The following is a 26159-nucleotide window of genomic DNA, read 5'->3' on the forward strand; positions in this document are numbered from 1 at the left end:
GCAAAATAGATTGAGTTCCACTCGTTTGAAAACCCATCAGAAGGTCTCACCATCAAAAGCTCTACAAACAGTCTCATAATGCGAATGAGTTTTTCTAAATTATCCCACTTAAATTGTCATCGGAGAGAATCGAACATAAAACCTTAAGGAAGACCACACTCCCAAATCTCAAGCCAATATCATCAGCCAACTTAAGTGGCTTATTTAACACTAACTAATATCCATTGAAAAAAAAGTTTGACACCATCAAATCATGCTAAAATTGTAAGTAAACTGTTAACATCATACAAGCAGTATGTATCGAATAATCACCATCTTTATTCTCTACTCCTTAACTCTTCCAATGCAACCATTAAACAAACCATCATACGGTATGATATAAATAAATGTAATTTATTAAAAACAATATAAATAAATGTAATAAAAAATATAAAAAAAATATTAAATAAAGAAAAACTACAAAGTAGAAAAGATAAAGCGTCCCAAATAACATCATAGTTGAACCTTATTAGTCCCATTCACAAAAGTAACCAGTTCCTTGAGAAAAGACAACCGTGAGTATCACATGAAATCATAATTAATAATGTGACTAAAAAATATTGTATAATTGGCATTGAGTCAAAATTACTCATAGTGGATTTCACTATCCTCATTTTTTATATATACCAATTGCTTCAAACACACGTGACTTTAATGCGTTAGGTACCTACTAAAGTCCCAAAAATATTGACACTTTATTATTAATATTAAGGGTCTTGTTAACGAGTGTGTCCCCGAAGCAATGATTAAGGAATTTAAAAGTAGAAAAATTATCTTAGAAATATAAACCGTTACTTTTGACCAACTAATTATTACACGAATTACTTTTGACCAACTAATTATTACACCACTTTTTAATAAAATCTTACTTCTTTTGGCTGCTTAACCAATACCTGGTTAACATTCTCATGATGTTAAAACGTATAACCAATCGCCTAAGTTCAAAAACACATCTATATATAATATAAAATAAGAGGAACCATATGGCTTGTGTATAGAATTCACTGATTTGATTGTTTTGTGTTGTGACTATAATGAAGTTTTTTACACAGTTTACTACTATTGTTTTGTTACTCTCTTGCTTTTTGAGTATCCAAGCAGAGAAACTCAAATCCTCACAATCATGTGAATTTCAAGCTATTTTCAATTTTGGTGATTCTAATTCAGATACTGGTTGTATGTCTGCAGCATTTTATCCTGCTATTTTGCCTTATGGTGAGACCTTCTTCCATGAGGCTGTTGATAGATTTTCTGATGGCCGTCTAATCATCGATTTCATCGGTATAATAGAATTCTATTCTTTCGACATTTTCATTTATTTCTGTTAAAATAATGATATTTGTTTCATGTATCTTGTGTCACACTTAATCTTCTCTGCTTCTCTAATTGTTTTTTTTTTTAAAATCACACCGTGAATATTCTTCACATCAAGAATAGGAGCAGATAAACCAAATCGATGTTATGCAATTGCAAGCGATCGAAATATGTCCTTATTCAAAATCGTATTTCATGATAATGATAGTGAAGTATTTTTTATACATGTAGCCAAGCACCTTGGAATGCCATTTTTGAGCGCATATATAAACTCAATTGGAACAAGCTATAGGCATGGTGCAAACTTTGCTGCAGGATCATCAACGATTATGCGACAAAACAAGACGTACTTTGATGGTGGCACGCCTTTCACCCTTGAAATCCAAGTAGAACAGTTTAACCAGTTCAAATCACGCACCGGGAAGTTCTTCACACAAGGTTTAAAATCTAGAGAAGTGCAGAATACTTATACCTTCAATTTTACTAGTGATGTTAAAAATTATAGTTTCTTGAACAATGTATGACTTTGATTTCCAATTTGCAGCAAATAAAAGTTCATACACAAGACACTTTCCGAAACCAGAGGACATTGCGAAATCAATCTTCATTCTTGATATTGGTCAAAATGATATTGCTGATGTTATTAGTAAGGTGGGAAAGGAAGATTCCCATGCATTGATCTCAAATATTGTGGAATATTTTTCTAAACAAATTCAAGTAAGTGATACATGTTATTATGAGGTGTCTTTATCTGAGCCGAAATAAAAAGAACTGCGTTTATATTTCGATACATATAATTTTAGTTCAATTCAATACATGCTACCTAATCTACACTATTTTCATTGAGCCTTTCTTGCGCGCCACTTCATCTTCGACACGTGCAGCCAGTTTGCCTACATCAGTCGTCGCCTTATAAGTCATATTTCATTCAATCAGCTCAAGGAGCTACCATATCTTAGTTGTAAATTAAATCATTAAAAGTGCTAAGATGATTGCAAGAATTTCTGACACCAAGATTTTAATGCTTTTATATAGATTCATTGACTTGAGAAGTTAGTTATACTGTTATAATGAATTTATGCTTATTTTCTGGCAAGTAAATTAATAAAAGAATAAATTGGCAGAGTCTACATTTTTTCGGAGCAAGGACATTCTGGATACACAACACAGGACCTATTGGTTGCCTTCCAGTGGCAATGCCCATTCACAATGCACATAACAACCAAACTCAAGTGGTTGGTTATCTTGATCAAAACGGCTGCGTCAATTCGCAGAACGACTTGGCCAAAGAGTTCAATAAAAAGCTTAAAGATATAGTTGTCAAATTAAGGGAACAGTTCCATGATGCTTCTTTCACCTATGTGGATATGTTCTCTGCAAAGTATGAGCTAATCAGTAATGCTAATAAATCAGGTATGATCCTCTTTGTCAACATCGATCAGAACCTATGAAACACGGACACTCCTCTGATTAGGCGTGTCTCAGTGTGGAACACGTCTCATTTCCGACAGCGACACGTATAATTACACTGAATTATGCAAAAAAAAAAATATATTATTAACCCCTTAACTATGAATTGTTGAATTGAATTGTAGGATTTGTTGATCCTTCTGGAATATGTTGTGGGTATCATGAAAATGGATACCATGTTTATTGTGGGAATAAAGCAACGATTAATGGTAAAGAAATTGTTACAAGTTCTTGTGAAGATCCTTCAAAGTACATTAGTTGGGATGGAGTGCACTACACTGAAGCAGCAAATCAATGGATTGCAAATAGAATACTTGATGGTTCTTTTTCAGATCCACCACTTCCTATTGCACAATCATGTCAAATTACTCATTAGCATTTATAATGCAAGAGTGGTTTAATCTTACCTCTATTTATTCATTCTAGATTACAGTTTCTTTCTTCTTCGCTTTGTTTTCTATCAATTTGAATGAATGAATGAATATTGTTTAGTTTTTGTCAAAAAAAATCATGAATAGCTTTCGATAAAGACATCGTTTGACTTTATGTAACCGCTACTATAATTACATTTGTAACCGTATGAACCATAGTTGAATTTTATGGAATCAAATCATTGATGTTTGTTGCACTTGAATTAGCACTTGCAAAACTTTCATTGATCTTAACATGTATATCTTCGTTTCTTAAGGACGTTCTTTGGATTAAAAAAAAATTTCGTTCCTTAAATGATATGGTATTGATGTAAAATATTTATTCATGACTACAATAAACTTGAACTTCAACGTTTGAAAAGAGTAAAAACGTACAAATAAATCTAAACTGAGTTTATGAAATTAAATTGACAAGAAAATAAGTATTTGAAAAGTAAATAACTTAGAAAGTAAAATACAAATAAAATAAAATAAAATAAAATTGGTGGTGTCTAGGGTTCGACTCCAGATCTTGCATATATTATGCATTGTTCTTAGCAACTGACCTTAGCTTATGGGGACAGTAAAATACAAAATTTTAAATGATTTGAAAAGTAAAGTGCAGGAAATATAAAATGTAGGTAAGATAAACGAATTTGAAATAAATTTGATGAAAAAATGAATAAAATATTTAATCAAATGTAGATAGTTGACATTCATTTTATGTATTAGATTAGATGTGATTTTTGAAGTGCTTTAACAACCCTTATTTAACGAAAAAAACTAGATAAATGCCCCTCGCATATGTTTGCAACGTGTTCTAGGCTAAAGGAACTAAAATAGTAAGTAAGAACTTGGAGCAAGGTGAACAACCAGAACCTATAAACAATGGGAGAACAACTGATGAGGTATGTGGCAAAAATTCACCAAAGGATTGTTGAACCAAAAAGGGTTTTAGAACAATGTTTCTAATGTTTTGATGATAACAACATATGAAAGAACAATTAGGTACTCTAACATGTATTCAAGCGTGCAGTACCATAGAATTAAATTCTGACTCAGAAGTCTACTTGTTGGTTCTGAAACACCAAACTCTAAACACAAAGGAACATATTTGGTACTCAAGAGGAAGCTCTGATGACTAAGCAATGATCTAATGAAAGGTTAACAAAAGTCAAAGCTCTGACCTGAAGTTGCATCAAGCATTGAAGATTTTGATAGAAGAACATTACGAAGAAAGCAAACTCTTATGGAAGCACATTCTGGTGAAAACGTTGATGGTCAACATTCTGATGGACACGTCAATCGTCAACACTTTGATGGACTCTGACCATTGTTGTTTTTTTCTAAAGAGACGTAGCTTTCCAAATTCTGCAATATTATCTGTCTTCTTCTAACCACACGAAGAAACAAAGTTTTTAAAAGAAATTAATTGAATTAGAAGAAATATCATGTGTGAGGGTGCATGATATGACTATAGAATCTAACAACCAATGACCATATAAGCCACTGGGCCATGTTAAAATTTTCCCGCTCACTAATTAATCAATTTCTTAGAAAAAGACAACCGCGAGTATCACACAAAACCTTAAATTATAACATGAGACTAAAAATATTGTATGTGAGATTGAGTGTGGTCAAGGAATTTCATTATCTTAATTTTTTATATACCAATTGCTGTGTAACCCACGTGATTGGTACTCAAATATTGACTTTTACTCTTAAAACCTATAGAGATCCAAAATCATAATTGTTTCGGGGTTTCGGGAGCACTGATTAAGGAATCTAATAATAGAAAAATTGTCTTGAAAATATAAACTGTTACTTTTGATCAACTAATTATTACACCACTTTTTAATAAAATTTTACTTCTTTTGCCTGCTTAACCACCGTCTCAGGGGCACCGATTAACATTTTCCTTATATATATACAAATAAGAGTATACCCTCCTTCTGTATGGTGATCCACTAAGTTTTTTTGTTTCGTGCAATGTCACTAATGGGATCCCTCATACAGTTCAATACTATAGTTTTGTTACTCAGTTTGTTTCAAAGTATACAAGCAGAGGAATTCAAATCCTCACAACCATGTGAATTTCAAGCTATTTTCAATTTTGGTGATTCTAATTCAGATACTGGTTGTATGTCAGCGGCATTTCACCCAGCTGTTTTGCCTTATGGTGAAACCTTCTTTCATGACGGTGCTGGTAGAGCTTCTGATGGACGTCTCATCATAGATTTCATTGGTATAATACAATTCTATTCTTTCGTCTTTTTTATTTATTTAATTTATTTTATATCTATGTTGTATTAAAGCTTTGTATACGTAGAGCGCACTAAAGCTCTGTATACGTAGAGTTCGGAAAAGGGTCCCACCATTTGATGTATTGTAAGAGACTATTTCAAAAACTTGAAACAAGACTTCAAGAATTGGAACCCATAATTATTCAGTTACGTAACAACAACTTTACTATTGTTGCGCTAAGGCTCCCCTTTTTCACTAGTCCATGTTGTCTCAATTGCAAACTATTTAAAACTATACCTTTCTTCTGAATCATATTTCATGAAAATAATTGTGAATATTTTTTATTTATGCAGCCAAGCACCTTAGATTGCCATTTTTGAGCGCATATATAAACTCAATTGGAACAAGCTATAGGCATGGTGCAAACTTTGCTGCTGGGTCATCAACAATTATGAGGCAAAACAAGACCTTCTTCGATGGTGGCTCGCCTTTCACTCTTGAAATTCAAATAGCACAGTTTATTCAGTTCAAAGCGCGCACCGCCAAGTTCTTCACCCAAGGTTTAATAATCTCCTTACCAATGCAGCACAAAAACTGATATAGATAGCTTAATTATATTTTCAAATTTATTAAATTTCATTAAAAATGTATGGTTTTGATTGGCATAGCAGAAAATAAAACTTCTTTCAGAAGACACTTAGCAGAAAATCAAAGTTATTTCAGAAGACACTTTCCAAAGCCAGAGGACTTTGCAAATGCTATCTACATGCTTGATATTGGTCAAAATGATCTTGGTGATGTTATTAGTAAGGTGGGAAAGGAAGATTCACAAGCATTGATCTCAAACATTGTGGAATATTTTGCAAAACAAGTTCAAGTAAGTGATACACTTTATTAAAAGTTGTTTTATATTTTGATACATATAGTTTTTGTATTTGTGACTGAAAGTTGTTGTCATGTGACTGAAAGGTCATGGGTTCAAGTCCTGAAAACAGCTTCTAGTGTAAAATAGGGTAAGGCTGCGTACAATACACCAAATGGTGGGATCCCTTCCCGGATTCTGCACATGCGGGAGCTCTAGTGCACCGGGTTGCCCTTATAGTTTTTGTATTTGTGACCAATGTTCGATACTCTGGCACACTGAAAAATAAGACAACTTGAATACTCAGTAAGCTAGAGAGCTTGTGTGCAAGTTACCATTTCTTTTTTAGAAGTAATGAAAGTTTTAGTAGGAGTACTCCAACTCTAATTGAATTATTTGACCAATCGAACAGACTCAAACTAGAATTTTCTCCACATGATGTTCAAAGTTTTGGTTAAGAGTTCTACGTCGAATGAGATATGAAATGAATATGTGTTTACTAATGATAGATAATTCTCACCTTATGAATTGTTTTTTCAAGAATTGAGTTAGATCTAATCCAAATTTTAAGACGATATCAACGCATGTCCAAGATCCATTATGCCTCATTTTATCGGGTCTCTCGCTATTAGACCACTCAGTATTAGTTAACAGTGTAGTTGTCCAATCCTAGAAGTGAGAAGGTGTGTTACCGGTTTCACCGGATGCCACCTCTTATCAGGTCTTTCGTTATCAGGCCATTCAGATAACACTCTACCTGTCTATGTGTCTATAAGTGGTGAATATTTCCTCATTTTAAAAGCAATATCTCATCCAATAGCTCTTAGAGTCGGTTACCATATATATCTTAATTAAAAATTAAATCAGTAAAAGTGGTCGGATGATTGCAAAAAATTCTGACAGCAAGATTTATATTGCTTTTATCTAGTTTCATTGACTAAAGAAATTAGCTATACTGTTTTGGATCTAAAATCATAATAATATCCTATTTCCTGTCGAGTCTTAATATAAGAATAAAGACTTAATTGCACTTTTGGCCCCCTATCTTTTTAAAAGTTGCGATTTTAGCCTCTTAATTAATTAAAATACAAAACAGCCCTCTATGTATTGGATCTTTGGCAGTTTTGACCCCCAAAGTGGAAAGATAAGGGGCCAAAAATGTCATTGGGGCCAAAACTGCCAAAGATCCAATACATAGGAGGCTGTTTTGTATTTTAATTAGTTAGGGGATCAAAATCGCAACTTTTGAAAAGATAGGGGGCCAAAAGTGCAATTAAGCCAAGAATAAAATAAAGAGCCTAATTATCTAGTGTTAAGAGTCCTATATCATATAGTGATGACATATATTTATAAATGGGAGCAATCATCACATCACAAACCGGTTTTGTGGAATTGTGTTAGACTTAACCACGATTTTTAAGATGATATCAGAGCCTCTTCAAGATCCATTAAACCACTTGCTCTCAGATTTTCGCTATCAGATTTTGTGAGCTGTGTTAGCGACACCAAATGGTATCAGAACCTGTTCAAGATCCATTGAACCACCTCCTATCAAGTTTTCACGGGTCTTGTAGGGATGTGTTAGGGACACCAAATTGAATTATTCTATCAATCTAAGAGGCTAAAATAAAATTATCTCTAACCATTAAAAGTCTCACCTTACCGATCATATCTCATCCAAAAGCTCCACCATTTTTTTTTTATTAATAAACAGAGCTACATATCTTAGTTGTAAGAATTTCTGACACCAAGATTTTAAAGCTTTTATATAGATTCATTGACTTAAGATGTTAATAATTAATTTATTATAGATCTAACAACATCTACTAATAACCTATTTTCTGCCGATTACTTGGCAGAATTCCCATCCTACTAAGCACGTCTTGTAAATTTTTCCAAAATACTCCGGGTTTAGATTTTAAAATCTGAACCAGATTATTAAAGAAATTCGAATTATATAATCCAAAAAACACGAACTGTATATTCTGAGTTCATTTTAATATTAAAGGTTTCTGTTGATCGTCGTAGAATCTCGCATAAACATGCACTAATAGTCTATTTTCTAACAAGTATTTATATAAGAATTACCATATTACTTGGCAGAAACTATATAGTTTTGGAGCAAGGAAATTCTGGATACACAATACAGGCCCAATTGGTTGCCTTCCAGTATTCATGCCCATTCACAATGCCATCAACAGCCAAACTCAAGTGGCTGGTTATCTTGATCAAAACGGCTGTGTTAATCACCCAAACAACTTGGCCAGAGAGTTCAATAAAAAGCTTAAAGATGTTGTTGTCAAATTAAGGGAACAGTTCCATGATGCTTCTTTCACATATGTGGACATGTTCTCTGCAAAGTATGAGCTAATCAGTAATGCTAATAAATCAGGTATGATTCTCTTTGTCAACATCGAATCTGAACCTATGAAGTATGAACACTCCTTAGATTTAGCGCATTTCGGTGTGGGATATGTATCGTTTCTGACACCGACACAATACAGACACATATAATTACACTGAATTATACAATTTTCTTATTAATGGTATCGATGTATTAGTGTTGATGTCGCGTCTGATGTCTGTGTCTATATTCATGCGTCTCAAATCTGAAGCATATTTAATTAATTATCATGTTTACTTCAATATAGTATATGGTTGCAAAATCTTGCTAGTTCACGTGTCTTCACAAAAGGAATTAATTGAGCAAATATTTAAATTAATCCTTTGAAGAAATATTGTCAGAAATTTTTTTTTTTTGAGGGAAAATATTGTCAGAAATATTAACAATAATTTTTGAACAATAGAGCCCTTGAATTATGATATTTGATTCGGTGAGATAAATTAATCATTAAAATTAATCGATCATGTAACAGAAATATTTTATGGGTCCTTGAAAAAGTCCAATTATGCTAGAAATTTCTAAATCTCTAATTTATGTTCACACGTTAATGAGAACTAATTTTATTATTCTCTCCTATCTAAATTACAAATTTTATACGGAAAACTATTTGTTCAAACGTCATGTTAATTATTTAAATGAATCATGTTTACTTTTTAGAAGTTAATTGCATAATCAACCCATAAATTATGAATTGTTGAATTGAATTGTAGGATTTGTTAACCCTTCTGGAATATGTTGTGGGTATCATGAAGATGGATACCATGTTTATTGTGGAAATAAAGCAATGATTAATGGTAAAGAAATAGTTGCTAGTTCTTGTGAAGATCCTTCAAAGTACATTAGTTGGGATGGAGTGCACTACACTGAAGCAGCAAATCAATGGATTGCAAATAGAATACTTAATGGTTCCTTTTCAGATCCATCACTTCCTATTGCACACTCATGTCAAATTACTCATTAGCATTTACATCCTGCCTATTTTAATTCTATTATTACCTCTATTTTATTTAGGTTAATTACAATTTTGGTCTTTATGTTTTATCCATCTCACGAGATTGATTCTCTCTTTTTAAAACAAAACAAAGTTATCATCGTGAATTTAGCTCAGTTGGTAGAGATATTGCATTTTATATGCAGGGGTCGGGGGTCGAACCCCGGACACTCTACTTCTCCACAATTAAATTATGTGAGCTCTAACCACTAGGCTATGTTGTCGTTATATTACCTTTTTTTTTTTTGCACTTTTGGTCCTAACCCCAATTTTGGGCTCCAAAATTGCTGATTTGTCCTTTTTTTGTAATGATATGGCAAAAGAAACACATGTGACAATTCCAACATGGAAAATGACATTAAAAATAAATACTTTTAATTTGAAAATCCCATTTTTACATTTCAAAAATAAAAACAAATTAAAACTTGAAATAAAATTGTACTATAGAAACCCTAGTTGCTTCGTCTCACCCTCTTTTATAGAAACATGACTCTTCTTCCTACTTGCTTCGTCTCACCCTCTTTTATAGAAACACTACGACCTTCTAAAAGAACTCGAAAAGAGAAATTAGATCGAAGAAAGGAATTCTACTATTTTTGATCGGTGACAAGAGAAGACGCAACGCAAGGGAACGATGGATGGAAGAAGAAGTTGAAAAGATACTACGCTACAGTTATAAAAAAAATAAGTACCACCGTAAAGATTCATCCAAGGATCATGATTTAAGCCTCTCACCTCTCACAATAAAAACTCATCTCACTTGATATGACCTATATATATATATATGATTCCTTATATTAGAAGTAATTGTATCCGAGATATTAAATGTAGTCAAGTCAGATAACAATTTGACAAGTATATATATCAAACTGAGTTGTTACTTTGCACTCTATTCTGTCTGTGTTGCACAACCGGTGGTGAGGGTTGTTTATGCACCTGTTGCCATTATTGTCATGCATCTGGTGCCGTCCTCCCAATGGTTGTTGAAGTATGATGAGTGTCATGCCAAATGACATTGTTACGTGCAACCCAAATTTACGAAAGAAGTAAAGCCACCCAATAGGTGTAAGTATTATATTGTCATACATCGAAACACATTGGCTCATCAAATCCAACACCAGTTCATGAACACCCGCATTCGCAGCAAATAGTTGCCACAATACACATATCTTCATTTGACATAGCAGTCCTCCCATCATCCGAGTGGAGCTTACTATCCTTCTTCACTTTGCCACGGGCTATCGCGGATGTTTGAAAGAACTTTGTATTCATGTCCCCTTCCTTCAACCAGTGGATTTTCCCTCTCTGGTTCCAAAAGGCCTCTTCTTGTACAATAAGTCGAGCATGCTTCTCTTGGGTTGCGACATAACGTGTATGCATCGTACCATTCGGCTGGGCACGCAGTCCCTCTAAAATACGGACACATTGGTTAATTTCTTCCTTAAACCGAACTCTCTTCCTTCTACCCCAACTTTACAACTTCATAGAGCAATTCACAACTCTATCGTCGAGCCCCAACAAGAGGGCACTTTTTAAACAACACAGATGGTGCGGGAATTTGAGACGGTATAATCATATTCATGGGTTTGGTGTTTTTCATATCAAATCATGGAGTTCATTGTTCTTCTCTATATTTTTAGTCTTGGACTACATAATGTATATAAGATCCTAATTATTATTTCTCTTCTTTTTACGCACAAGCTCACTCCAATAGCTAAATTTGTCTTTGAACCATGGTTTTATTTACATGTTCTTTCCTTTTAGTGAATCATAGTTGACATTGGATCGGATGAATTGGAAGGGAAAACATTGCCCAAGGTTCCAATAATAGCACTAATCAAATTTCTCTTTAGTTCCTACCTTATATGTGGTGTAGAGTTGATACTAGATTATACATTGTGTAAACCTCACAGTTTATAAGATTGCAATAGCATTAGTTTGAGATTATATAGCCTCATACACTGGAATTTGTCTCTCGAATGGAAGAAATGATAGAAGATTATGAGAATTTGCTTTCATAAATTAAGAAAACCTTAATTTTTAATTCTTTGTTTGTTTTAGTTATATAGAATACATTAAATTTCAATGTGATTGACCTATACAAATGAACAAGAGATATATGTAGGGTCTTTGGCATGGTAGCCAATATAGACTATGATATCTCCATATAACCTCTCCTCTAAGCAAACTATGGTAAAAAAAAAAAAAAAAAAATAGAAGAAAGAGAAAACTAATTTATCTTACCCTTGAAAATTTGGAGTAAGTTATATTGAATTTTGTAGTATCATATAATTAATTAACATAGACTTTAATATGTAAACCATCCCGGTAAATTCGCGCGTTTTTTGTTTTCATCCCTGTATCCCTTTTTGTCTTAAAACAACTCCAACAAGTTAATAATTTTTTGATTTCCGTCCCTCCCGTCTACTTCCGTTACAAAAACGCCAAAGTGTCTAACGGCGGCTGACGTGGCGAATGATGATGTGGCAAAAACCGCTTATGTGTCGTGACAGATGATCCCTAACTATATTACAGGGACCAAAAACGAAAAGATACAGAGGGACAAAATTAAAAACACATAAATAACAAAATTTAAAATTTAAAACCTTTGTTGTTTCCATCTTCTTCCTTTCTCTCTCTCTCTCTCTGCGTCTTTTAGAGACCAATTTCAAAAACGAAAATTACAAGGGGGACTAAACGGAAAAAAGAAAACGACTTATAATTTTCACAGGTTTCATTCATCTTCTTCATCCTCTTCTCATCTTCTTCCATCTTAACCCAGAAAATTCATCCTTCTTCAATCGTAATCCAGAAAAATTCCTCCTTCTCGAATCTTCATCTTCAAACTAAATTCATCAGTCACCAAAAAATCATCAAACCCATAATTTCTTTAATCCCTCTCTACTATTTTCAATCCCAAACAATACATCCACACCATATTAATAAATTCTACTGGAGTGAAGCACAACTTGTAACTCCATAACCCTCAAATTACATCAATTTCAATTTTTTACGAACCAAAAGTTATTCCAACTTGCTCTAGATCTTGCTTCAATTGCTGTAAATCATGGCACAATTTCTTCTTCTCTTGGAAACTTAAAATCTGCTCTTTGTAGCTTCAAACTCATGCATAATCATCTCAACTTAACTGAAAATGGACAAAAACTACTAACAAAATGATGTATGACCTAGTGTCATCAACTACTACTATATTCCCTGAGCTATCATTTTCTTTAAAAACAAAAGCACATACAGAACAACAAACCATAAAAAATAAATTATTTGAGTTTGAAGAACACTACCTTGTTGTATGTTACTAACTTAAATTTGGAATACTTTTTGTGCAATTGTTTTAAATTTACCATCATTGGCAGAGGGCTTTGTAGGCAAAACAAGTCTTTTTCCAACAAAATAGCAACGAATATCAGTTTGGAAGGAGATATTGTGAATTCTCTATCAATTGTAGATCATGTCAACAAGCAAGATTCAGAAAAGAGATAGGACAAATACATAAAGAACAAGCACAAAGCTGATATGGTGTAATTGGTGTAATTTGAGATACTTTGGCGTTTCAAATTTCAGATTTGAGAGAGGAAGAAGATGAAGAAAATGGGTTTTAAATTTCAAATTTTGTAATTTCGCATTTTTTAATTTCATCCCTATGTTCTTTTTCGATTTTGGATTTGGTCCCTATAATATAGTAGGGATCACCTGTAAGGCCACATACGCAACTAATGCCATGTCAATGATTGCCACGTCATGCGCCGTTAGACACTTTGGTTTTTTTTTTTTTTAAAAGAGTTGACGGTAGGGACGAAATTCAAAAAGTTATCAACTTATAAGGTTTGTTTTAGAAAAAAAAAAAAAAAAAAAAAAGGTTACAGGGACGAAAATAAAAAACACGCGAACTTACAATGACCTTTAAGCCATTAACATATTATAAATAAACGTGTTATATGGTCGGATGATTGTGTCTCGTGCTACCTACGGATAAAAAGTTTAGTTATTTTTAAGTCTGATGTTCAAAGAGAAGACATTTTAAAAGTAACTTGTATGATGTGTTTGGTCTATAGGAGAAGTTGTAACGAAAGAAATAGATAAGAGAGAGTTTGAGAAGAAAGAAAAAGATAAGAAATAAAGTAGATTTGATGGATTGTTTGGTAGAAGAGAAAGAGATAAGAAATAGAGAAGAGAGAAATGTTGATTATATTGAAAAGTATAAAAATACCCTTGGATTAAAAATTTCACTTATGATTTAAGTAATTCAAATAGTAATTTATATAATTTTGAGTATTTTAAATAATTATATTACTTTATCTTCTAAAAAACAATTATATTACTTTAACACATTATTAGATTAATTAATTATTAAATGAAGTAATTAAATTATTAATTAATTGGACTAATTTAATAGTTTAATTTTTTAAGATCAACTCAAAATACAAGTAAAAAAAAAAAAAGAAGTGGAGACCGACCCAGCCAATGCATTTATCTAGGTGCATCTTGACATTTCCTTCATTTATCTACCAAGAGACAATTGTCTTTAAATTATAAATTTTACTCAAAATATAGCATAACAATTGTTTTTAATTCTTATAAAATATTTTTAGTCCATGTCATATTTGTCAAAAAAAAAGTCAATGTCACATTTTCCTTAAGCATTTTAAGGACCAAAATTGTTGATGAAATTTTTTTACAGGACTAAAAATACTAATGGAAAAATTATATAGGGACTAAAAATGCTGATGAAAAATTTTATAGAGACTAAAATATGTGATTTTATTTTGTAGGGACTAAAAACAAACTTCTGAATATTTACAGGGACCATTTACTTGATTAATCCAAATAAAAGTGATTTTGATATTAAAGAACTTAGATATTACTTTTAGAGATTTTATGTAAAATCATAATCTATTTTGCATTTGTTTATCGTACTAAAATTACTTCTTTTAAAAAAATAATCTAGTTTATTTGGATACAACTATATAAAATGATTTTTTTATTACAAAATTACTTCAATCTTTTGACATTTATTTTCTTCATCCTCTAAATTTTTTTTTTTTTGACAAGTTTCTAGTAACAACTTCTCATTTGAAGGTGCTTTTAAAATTTTTTAGATTATGATTATTTTTTTTAAATTGCAACAAACTCATGCAACACCTTAAAAGTGATAATTTTTAAAAAATATAGATTATTTTTTTTAAAAAGAAACTATTACAAACGGCCTCTTAATGATCTATGTTAAATTGTTTTTTTTTTTTAAGGAGATTTTTGATAAATTGTTGTCCCCCACATACACCGACACATGCATGAAACAAATATGAATTATACGGGAACTTCTACGGTACACTCACAAAATAAGATGTATTGGTACTCCTGCTTCTTAATTTTATAATTGAACGATCATTTTTTATGTAGTAAATAACTATTTGTCAATATTTATATTTTATAGAACAACATTTCATAAGAAAAAACATCATTTAATTGTTTATAAGAATCATAGTAACCTTTTTTACATATTATCGTAAAAAATAATGATTCTTCTCAATTATGAATGATAAAAATTAAAAAAAAAATTAAAAATTATTTCGTTGACACTTTTGATGAATAAAATTTAATTATTATAATTATAAATGATAAAAAATAATATTTTTTTTAAAAAAACAACTCATTTAACTATAAATTTAAAGAGTGAGTGTACCAGTACACTCAAATAGAGTGGGTGTATCATATAATTTGCCGAATTATACATGTTGTTATGTTACTGCAAGATCTTGATTAAAAAAAAGTTCCTTAAAATAATATCCAGAGAATCATATCAAATCATAACCGACTTCATTAATTTCTGATGTGCATGTCCTTCTACCTTATCGACATGTCACGTGTTAAGTACCTTCATTTGAACACATTGGCCAATATAGACACATTCGCAGTTAAAAAATTATTCTAAACTTTGTTTTGGATGCACGTTTTTTTTTCTTCTATAAAGGAAGAGTTAATTCTTTACACCATGGCCAGTACCACATTTTTGATGTAGTAGATAAAATATCTAAACAAAAAAGAGAATAAATCAATGAATTGTTACAAAAGTTGTCACAAAATAATTGTACAAATATAATTTTTCTTTATTAAAATGTGGGCACAGAGAAAGATATCATAGTACCCCTGCCTAGACCACTCCTTAGTGGCTGTATATTATATTTTCATGACAATTTATTCAAATTGCATTTATAAATGGGTCTTATAAATAAACACCCGGTAATTTACGAATTAGGATCCTCTCCATTTAAGATTCTCTTCATTTCCTCCTAAACAAAGTAGAAATTCCTGTTAAAGTCGAAGCATATTTAACTATGTTCGGGTAGTTGCTTTGGATGGAAATGAGCCTCAATAGAAAGAATTCATGTGAATTCTTTTTAAAGGACATACTTTATTTATTTTGATAAATAAAGAGGATACTTATTTATAATTTACATACGCTTATTTGATGCCCATCAACTTAACTTTTTAGTTGATTTATTCAAACAAAAAAAAAGAAAAATAATATTTATATAATTATATTGTAACAACTTTTGATCAACCTTCTCTCTAACACTTCAATTATAATTTTACTATCTCTTCATATTTTGTTCTCCATTGTTTTCGACGAATATGGTCATAAAAATTGTTATTAAATGGTTAAACAAACATCATTGCTCAAATAAAAAACAATTAAATAATAAGTGTCAAAAGGCTATATATGAAACATTTCCCTCTAAAACTACTTAAGAGGGAGTAATCATTTTGGAACAGATAAGTACAGTCTTACAACTGTAAACCAAAACATAAAGAAACCTTAAAGTTTGTCAAAAGAAAAAGAAAAAAAAATTAAAAAGTGTGACATGTGTCATAAAATATCTTCCCCATAATAATAACACAAAGATTTACCCAAAAATCAGGATAATATATTTTCTCTATCTTATAATAAACTTTGTTTTGGATCTATCTCTACCTATCTATATAACCTTTCTCTCAAGATAGTAACACTACACTACCTACTTTGAAAATGGGATTAAGTGAAGTGTTTGTTGTGTTCTTCTTCTTCCTATCTTGTGTGAAGTGTGTTGAACTAAAAGACTCATCACCCTCTTGTTCTTTTCCTGCAATATACAACTTTGGAGACTCAAATTCAGACACTGGTGGCATATCAGCTGCATTTGTTCCAATTCCTTCACCATATGGTCAAGGCTTTTTCCACAAACCTTTTGGTAGAGACAGTGATGGTCGTGTCATTCTTGATTTTATAGGTAAACTGTTTTTTTTTTTTTTACAACTTTTTGATACTATGTAAGCTGAAAATTAAATACTTATGAGACATTTAGATTGAACTATTGGAACTTATCTATGAGCATAAGTAATTTGTTAGAAATAACTTATGACATGACTATAAGCTATTTTAACTTTGGCTTAAATGCAGTTTTGGTCTTCATATTTTCACCATTATCAGATTTGGTCTCCCTATTATAAATAGAGAAGCGATACATAGACCACCTTAGGTGGCATGTATCACTTGTACACCTACATATAATTGTGACATGTGTTCACGTGGTCCCCACACACATAAAAAACTCACCTTTTGTGTCTCTCACACACTCTCACATAGTAGCGTGGTACAATGTGTGTATGGAAAAAAAGATGTCCATGAAATATTATCCATATAAATATGACAATTTCGGCCCCTCCAATTTTTTTTAACTAGAAATAAAAATGGTGATGCGATATGTTTTAAGTGACATGGTAGATTATCTGATGATGGAAAAGATCAACGTCAATGAAATGACATTTCATTTAAAACATGTTATATCACTATAATTTAGACAAAATATTTGATGGATGGATCTGAATTGTCAAATTTTAAAATAGACAGATCAATTCCGCAATATTGTGAAAACAAAGACCAAAACTGCAATTAAATCTTGAAGTATATTTTCATAATCTTTCTAGGATAGTTTATGAAAACAGCTTCTAATTTATATAAAACAATTGGATTTGATATTATCTATTTTATAGCGATTGCTTATATATAAGTACTTATATGATATATAATCATATGTTTATGCTATGTGAACGGTTTTTTGTCTTAAACTTGTATTCAAATTGTGCAGCTGAGAAGCTAAAGTTGCCATATTTAAGTGCTTATCTGAATTCACTTGGAACCAATTATAGACATGGGGCGAATTTCGCAACTGGTGGATCCACCATCAGGAAGCAGAATGAGACAATATTTCAATATGGAATAAGTCCATTCTCTCTTGATATTCAAATTGTGCAGTTCAACCAGTTCAAAGCAAGAACCAAACAACTTTACCAAGAAGGTGAATTGGACACTGCATTGTTTCCCCAGAGTTTATTTTATTTCGTATCTTATAACCAAGAACCTTTTATTTAATGTGTTTGCTCTTTGTTTGTTTGAAAATTTTAGCCAACAATTCACTTGAAAGAAGCAAGCTTCCTGTGCCCGAGGAGTTCGCTAAGGCACTCTACACATTTGATATTGGTCAAAATGATCTCTCCGTTGGGTTTAGGAAGATGAATTTTGACCAAATTCGTGAAACCATGCCGGATATAGTTAACCAGTTAGCCTCTGCAGTCAAAGTAAGTAGCACTTGTGTGTCTCTACTCTCTACCAATGTTCCAATAGAATACTTCTTAAAGTACTTGTAATTAACTGTGACTTTTGAACACAGAAAAGTTGTGAATAACATGTTCGCCGGTGAATAATTGGAATACATGTTCGCCGTTGAATAATTGGCTCTTAAGTATTTTTAGTTCCAATCTGGTCTCCTTTTTTATAAGTGTTAGAGAACTTGAATATTTTTTTGATACATTAAGTTAGAAATGTTAGACACTTTAGTTCTTTCTCTCAAACGAGTAATCAAGAGAATCGAAGTCAAATGCATTGTGTGGCCTTGGTAGCGGTCAAAGTATTGTAGAGGAAACAACGAAAATCTTGATGTCACACTCACAGACCATTCCTTAAAACCCTTACTGGAATGGTTTTGAAATCTGACCAATGAACTTCATTGCAGAATATATACGAACAAGGAGGGAGGTCATTTTGGATACACAACACTGGCCCCATTGGATGTATGCCGGTGAACCTATTTTACAAGCACGATGTACCAGCTGGCTATTTTGACCAGTATGGATGCGTAAAGGATCAAAATACAATAGCTGTTGAATTCAACAAGAAGCTTAAGGACAGAGTTGTCAAGCTGAGAACAGAACTTCCTGAGGCTGCAATTACATATGTAGATGTTTATGCTGCAAAATATGGACTAATCAGCAATACAAAAAATGAAGGTAACTTGTTCATTATTGACATGAATCACTTCATCTACTAGGTTATTATATCTTACAAAACCAAAGTTTTAAATCGTGGTTGGGCCGTGATTATTGATATTGCAAAAAAAAGAATGTAGTCAAATGTGTCTGATGCAGTCTCTAATATAAGGCCAGAAAACGAGTTTATAAGAAGGAAGCATCTCTCACAATATAAGGAAAATTTCTCTTCTTCCTTATGGAATTGCTCATTCACTTATATCAGCTGAAAAGTTAATTGCCGCTGACACTTTTAAGATTGGTTGAACCGAGATAAAAAGTGATTGAACCGATCTTAAAAGTGTCAGCGACAGTTAACTATCGCTGAAATTTTACATGCTAATGAAATTTGACTTTTATTTTCAGGATTTGTGGATCCAATGAAGATCTGTTGTGGTTATCATGTGAATGATACACATATATGGTGTGGGAATTTAGGAACAGCAAATGGGAAAGATGTGTATGGTACATCTTGTGAAAAACCATCAATGTATGTGAGTTGGGATGGTGTTCACTATGCTGAAGCTGCTAACCATTGGGTCGCTGATCGTATACTCAATGGAACTTTCACTGACCCAGCAACACCTATTTTACAAGCATGTTATCGGCATTAAAAGAATGAGTTAGATTAGAACCATTTTATCGTTGGGTCTAGCACTAGTGGTTGGTGCGCAGCGTGTGTTAGTGTTTCGATTCCTACTCATAAAATGAGTTCGAACGATTTCTGTTTGCGAAGTCTTGAGAAGAATTTCAGTGACTGATATGATATTTATTGATCTGGTAAATAAAAATCAGGTGCTTTGAATGCCTTGAATGTTCACATACAAAACATTCATTGGCAATTCACTTTATAACTGCTGCTTTCAAATGTCTGGTTGAAACAATTCATTTTAAAATTGAAACTTTATCCTTAGCCTTTGAATATCTTAAACTATTTTTTTTTTTTTAATATCTTAAAACTATTATTTATTTAATTAGCCACTTGTCAGCAGAAAGCACATCCAGTCATAACACACATAATGAATTAATCACATAACCACTAATTACTTTTGAGCATTAACACATCTGAACTAACACAAAAAAAAAAAAAAAAAAAAAATAAATAGATGACATCCGTGATAGACAATTAGCAAGTGTACTAATTTGAATCGAGTGATAAAATAATTCGTTTCCATAGGGACTGTTTTAATCTCTACTTAACAAGCATGTTAACATTAAGATATAGTTAAATTGGGGGTTGCCTTAGGCAAATTGGTTTTGAGTGCAATTATAATAAAAATGATGAAAGTAACGTTGGTTTAAGAAATAATTTAGAGAGATGACTAGGTCATTCGATTCATCTGCACTTCACTCATTAGCATTCTGTTTCCTACGTCTACGAATATCACAAGTCAACGACGAATCAACAAATTAACTTAGGTCAATCCCTTGATCCTAAGTCCGCTTATCTAATCCTTTAGGTGAACCTATAATCACCAAAGGTATTTAAGCTCGTTAATTCAATTATCACAACCTAACAACGCTCTATCCCTAGATTGTCCGTTAGATTGAACAACATAAACATGTCTGAGTTACACGCTACGGTCAATAGTCATATAATCTCTTAAATCAATTATATTGGGTCAGAATCATAAAGGCATTAAGATCAATTTAAACTAAATAAACTAGATTGACATTCATAAACAATAGAGTTTCAGGTTACATAAGCATGAGCTAGTACAGAATCATCTTTGACCTAATCACAACGGATTTAGCTACTCATGGCTAAAGCACAAATAACTAATGATAAAGAAGAATTCATTACATGTAATTGATAACCGGCTATGAGTTTTGATGGTCTCCCACCTTCTGCTCAGTGATCCAGCTCCAAAAGTACGTTTTTCTCTCCAAAATTTCGAACCCTTGCCTCAGAAAACAACTTGGCTTTTATAATAAAAATTCTGGATTCACCAAAATCGTAGCCCGATGCACAAAATCGGAGCACGATTGCTCATTAATCTTCAAAACTTGGTCTGACGCTCCTCAAAATCAGAGCACGATGGGTTTCCATCGTAGCCCGATATTTTACGTAGCAAAAGCTTCCAAACTTGACCAAAAATCAGACTACGATGCAAGAAATCAGAGCATGATTTCCTGCTTCCTTCAAGTATCAAATTTGTTCTTTTGTAGCTTCAAACTTATGCAAAAACACCTGAACTCAACTAGAATTACATAAAAACTGAGATAAAAATATTGTATGACCTAGTGTCATCAATCCGCGTAGAGAATATGAGTCAGGAGAGACACCCCATGTAGTACAACATCGATTTTAATTTACTGGCCAAAGCCGCCAAGGAAATAGCACATTCAACCCTCCTCTGCCAAAAAGAATAATAAAGGAGATAAAGGGTCGCCCTGTTGAACCCCTCTGGAGCAATTCCTACCGCCTTACCATTAACCAAAATTGATAGAAGAGCTGATGAAGAATGGAGGAAATCTGTTGTAGTATGACTCAAAATTTGATGGATGGAGAATATTGTTGCTAAAAATATAAAAGATTTGTTTCAAATATATTTTGTGCTGAAAATATATTTATGGACAATAAATATATTTTTGTATCGTATGAAGAACTATTTGATGCAAATATATTTTGAAAGGGAATATTATATTTTTGATGCAAATATTCTTTCACTGAAGGAGAAAAAAAAACGTATCTTCAGTGTGGTATTTGTTCCAAATTTATGAGTTATACTTTTACTATAAATATAGACCTTGTATCAGGCTAAACTTTGAGAGAGATAGAGGGGGCTGAAACAAGGGGTTTAGAATGACAACAACAAAACTAGGGTTTGTATAGAGTTTGTCTCTTGGGAACAAACACTAGGGTTTTGAGGGTTGATTCACCTTGGGAAACACTATTAGGATTGAGTCTCTTGGTTACGGGAAGAGACTGGGACTTTGGGTAGAATTAGGCGGGAGACTTATTCTTGTAACCCATTGATTTCTCTTTTGTAACGTTACTCATCATATAGTGGATCGGAGGGTTGCTCTCTCCCCCAGACTAGGTCAATTTGGACCGAACTGGGTCAACAAATTCTTTTGTGTTCTTCTCTCCTTTGTGTTCTTCTCGCAGTTGTTTTATACTTTTGACTTGTATTTAATTGTTCCATACACTTTGTTTTGGTTGCTTGATTATCTCTTGCTCCACACATCAAGTTGTTATTGGTGTGATTTTTCATCGAATTCGCAACAATTGGCGCCCACCGTGGGGCAAGGGTCAAAGGATAATTAAGTACCATGGGTTCAAAGTGGGATATTGAGAAGTTTACCGGAGATAACGATTTCGGGTTATGGAAAGTAAAGATGGAAGCGGTGTTAATACAGCAAAAGTGTGAGAAAGCTTTGAAGGGTGAAGGTTCGTTACCGGTCACGAGCGGAGAAGACCGAGATGGTGGACAAGGCCAGGAGTGCCATTGTCTTGTGCCTCGGGTATAAAGTTTCGAGAGAAGCAGCAAAGGAAACAACCGCGGCATCGATGTGGTCAAATTTTGAATATTTGTATATGACAAAGTCTTTGGCTCATCGGAAAGTCCTAAAGCAACAACTTTACTCATTCAAGATGGTAAAGTCAAAGGCTATCATGGAGCTACTTGTGGAGTTCAACAAAATCATTGGTGATTTGGAGAACATTAAGTTGCGTCTTGAGGATGCGGGTGTTCTGATGGTGTGGTGTTGTTTGGAGGATGAAGAAGGTGATGTGTCTCACCTTGGGATTGATGCCTAGTGGAGCGGTGGTCGTCTGGAGAGACGTTAAACACTCAACATCAGCCTGGAGAGGCGGTGGTAAGAATACTCATGATCTACCTGTTGAGGTGGAGTTTCAAGGTTGAAGACATAGTGGGATGTACGCATTTGCTAGTTGAGGTAGAGTACGCTCAGCGTGAGGTGGAGTTGAACACACCGGTAATGGTAAGACTATGGAGGACCTTGGGTGCTATGCTCTATGGTGAGCAAGGGATTTCTTCAGGAGATTGAAGAATGTATAGCACGGCTTGCGGGATTACTCTAAAAGAAGGCCAAGGGTGATTGGATGCAAGGTGATCTTCAAGGAAGCGGGAGATGTCCTGCGTTGAAGATGTTATGGTGAATGCTTGTGGGACTACCTAAAACTCCTAGTGTAGTTGGACTGCAAGGACTCTTCGAGAAGACGGAAGACGTTCCGATGGCTGAAGAGGTTAAGGTGAATGCTTGTGGAACTACCTAAAATTCCTAGTGTAGTTGGACTGCAAGGACCTTCGAGAAGGCGGAAGACATTCCGAGGGCTGAAGGGGTTAAGGTGTGCACTTGTGGAACTACCTAAAATGCCTTGAGTAGTTTGGACACAAGGATCTTCAAAAGGGCGGAAGGCATTCCGATAGTTGAAGAGGTCAGGGTGTAAACTTGTGGAGCTACTTGGTGTAGTGGGAAGCAAGGGAAAGAGCAGCATGGTGGTTGATGTTAAATTGGCATCATCACTAATTTAGAGTCAAGGTGGAGAATGTTGTAGTATGACTCAAAATTTGATGGATGGAGAATATTGTTGCTAAAAATATAAAAGATTTATTTCAAATATATTTTGTGCTGAAAATATATTTATGGACAATAAATATATTTTTGTATCGTATGAAGAACGATTTGATGCAAATATATTTTGAAAGGGAATATTATATTTTTGATGCAAATATTCTTTCACTGAAGGAGAAAAAAAAACGTATCTTCAGTGTGGTATTTGTTCCATATTTATGAGTTATACTTTTACTATAAATATAGACCTTGTATCAGGCTAAACTTTGAGAGAGATAGAGGGGGCTGAAACAAGGGGTTTAGAATGACAACAACAAAACTAGGGTTTGTATAGAGTTTGTCTCTTGGGAACAAACACTAGGGTTTTGAGGGTTGATTCACCTTGGGAAACACTATTAGGATTGAGTCTCTTGGTTACGGGAAGAGGCTGGGACTTTGGGTAGAATTAGGCGGGAGACTTATTCTTGTAACCCATTGATTTCTCTTTTGTAACGTTACTCATCATATAGTGGATCGGAGGGTTGCTCTCTCCCCCAGACTAGGTCAATTTGGACCGAACTGGGTCAACAAATTCTTTTGTGTTCTTCTCTCCTTTGTGTTCTTCTCGCAGTTGTTTTATACTTTTGGCTTGTATTTATTTGTTCCATACACTTTGTTTTGGTTGCTTGATTATCTCTTGCTCCACACATCAAGTTGTTATTGGTGTGATTTTTCATCGAATTCGCAACAATTGGCGCCCACCGTGGGGCAAGGGTCAAAGGATAATTAAGTACCATGGGTTCAAAGTGGGATATTGAGAAGTTTACCGGAGATAACGATTTCGGGTTATGGAAAGTAAAGATGGAAGCGGTGTTAATACAGCAAAAGTGTGAGAAAGCTTTGAAGGGTGAAGGTTCGTTACCGGTCACGAGCGGAGAAGACCGAGATGGTGGACAAGGCCAGGAGTGCCATTGTCTTGTGCCTCGGGTATAAAGTTTCGAGAGAAGCAGCAAAGGAAACAACCGCGGCATCGATGTGGTCAAATTTTGAATATTTGTATATGACAAAGTCTTTGGCTCATCGGAAAGTCCTAAAGCAACAACTTTACTCATTCAAGATGGTAAAGTCAAAGGCTATCATGGAGCTACTTGTGGAGTTCAACAAAATCATTGGTGATTTGGAGAACATTAAGTTGCGTCTTGAGGATGCGGGTGTTCTGATGGTGTGGTGTTGTTTGGAGGATGAAGAAGGTGATGTGTCTCACCTTGGGATTGATGCCTAGTGGAGCGGTGGTCGTCTGGAGAGACGTTAAACACTCAACATCAGCCTGGAGAGGCGGTGGTAAGAATACTCATGATCTACCTGTTGAGGTGGAGTTTCAAGGTTGAAGACATAGTGGGATGTACGCATTTGCTAGTTGAGGTAGAGTACGCTCAGCGTGAGGTGGAGTTGAACACACCGGTAATGGTAAGACTATGGAGGACCTTGGGTGCTATGCTCTATGGTGAGCAAGGGATTTCTTCAGGAGATTGAAGAATGTATAGCACGGCTTGCGGGATTACTCTAAAAGAAGGCCAAGGGTGATTGGATGCAAGGTGATCTTCAAGGAAGCGGGAGATGTCCTGCGTTGAAGATGTTATGGTGCATGCTTGTGGGACTACCTAAAACTCCTAGTGTAGTTGGACTGCAAGGACTCTTCGAGAAGACGGAAGACGTTCCGATGGCTGAAGAGGTTAAGGTGAATGCTTGTGGAACTACCTAAAATTCCTAGTGTAGTTGGACTGCAAGGACCTTCGAGAAGGCGGAAGACATTCCGAGGGCTGAAGGGGTTAAGGTGTGCACTTGTGGAACTACCTAAAATGCCTTGAGTAGTTTGGACACAAGGATCTTCAAAAGGGCGGAAGGCATTCCGATCGTTGAAGAGGTCAGGGTGTAAACTTGTGGAGCTACTTGGTGTAGTGGGAAGCAAGGGAAAGAGCAGCATGGTGGTTGATGTTAAATTGGCATCATCACTAATTTAGAGTCAAGGTGGAGAATGTTGTAGTATGACTCAAAATTTGATGGATGGAGAATATTGTTGCTAAAAATATAAAAGATTTATTTCAAATATATTTTGTGCTGAAAATATATTTATGGACAATAAATATATTTTTGTATCGTATGAAGAACGATTTGATGCAAATATATTTTGAAAGGGAATATTATATTTTTGATGCAAATATTCTTTCACTGAAGGAGAAAAAAAAACGTATCTTCAGTGTGGTATTTGTTCCATATTTATGAGTTATACTTTTACTATAAATATAGACCTTGTATCAGGCTAAACTTTGAGAGAGATAGAGGGGGCTGAAACAAGGGGTTTAGAATGACAACAACAAAACTAGGGTTTGTATAGAGTTTGTCTCTTGGGAACAAACACTAGGGTTTTGAGGGTTGATTCACCTTGGGAAACACTATTAGGATTGAGTCTCTTGGTTACGGGAAGAGGCTGGGACTTTGGGTAGAATTAGGCGGGAGACTTATTCTTGTAACCCATTGATTTCT

General features: G+C 33.8%; 3 protein-coding genes across 4 annotated transcripts; all 3 read left to right on the top strand.

Annotated features, from left to right (window-relative positions):
* The first annotated feature begins 1014 nt into the window (after positions 1–1014).
* On the top strand, positions 1015–3457 carry LOC25497891 (GDSL esterase/lipase At5g14450). The gene is made up of 5 exons (XM_013592618.3): positions 1015–1320; positions 1585–1791; positions 1898–2070; positions 2478–2766; positions 2949–3457. The coding sequence occupies exons 1-5, from the start codon at positions 1074–1076 to the stop codon at positions 3197–3199; spliced, it is 1167 nt and encodes a 388-aa protein (XP_013448072.1). The 5' UTR covers positions 1015–1073; the 3' UTR covers positions 3200–3457.
* A 1727-nt stretch (positions 3458–5184) lies between these two features.
* LOC25497892 (GDSL esterase/lipase At5g14450) lies at positions 5185–9765 on the top strand. Of its 2 annotated transcripts, none has more exons than XM_024769657.2 (5): positions 5185–5478; positions 5831–6037; positions 6146–6354; positions 8443–8731; positions 9454–9765. In XM_024769657.2, the coding sequence occupies exons 1-5, from the start codon at positions 5223–5225 to the stop codon at positions 9702–9704; spliced, it is 1212 nt and encodes a 403-aa protein (XP_024625425.1). In that variant the 5' UTR covers positions 5185–5222; the 3' UTR covers positions 9705–9765. The 2 variants fall into 2 exon arrangements, with proteins under 2 accessions (XP_024625425.1, XP_013448073.1); XM_013592619.3 differs by having other exon boundaries at positions 5186–5478; positions 6149–6354.
* A 6932-nt stretch (positions 9766–16697) lies between these two features.
* LOC25497894 (GDSL esterase/lipase At5g14450) lies at positions 16698–19948 on the top strand. The gene is made up of 5 exons (XM_013592621.3): positions 16698–17020; positions 17879–18088; positions 18196–18368; positions 18803–19076; positions 19461–19948. Exons 1-5 carry the CDS (start codon positions 16780–16782, stop codon positions 19706–19708), a joined length of 1146 nt encoding a protein of 381 aa, XP_013448075.1. The 5' UTR covers positions 16698–16779; the 3' UTR covers positions 19709–19948.
* The last annotated feature ends 6211 nt before the right edge of the window (positions 19949–26159 follow it).

Source organism: Medicago truncatula, chromosome 7 (genome assembly GCF_003473485.1).
Source record: "Medicago truncatula cultivar Jemalong A17 chromosome 7, MtrunA17r5.0-ANR, whole genome shotgun sequence".
Lineage (NCBI taxonomy): Eukaryota > Viridiplantae > Streptophyta > Magnoliopsida > Fabales > Fabaceae > Medicago > Medicago truncatula.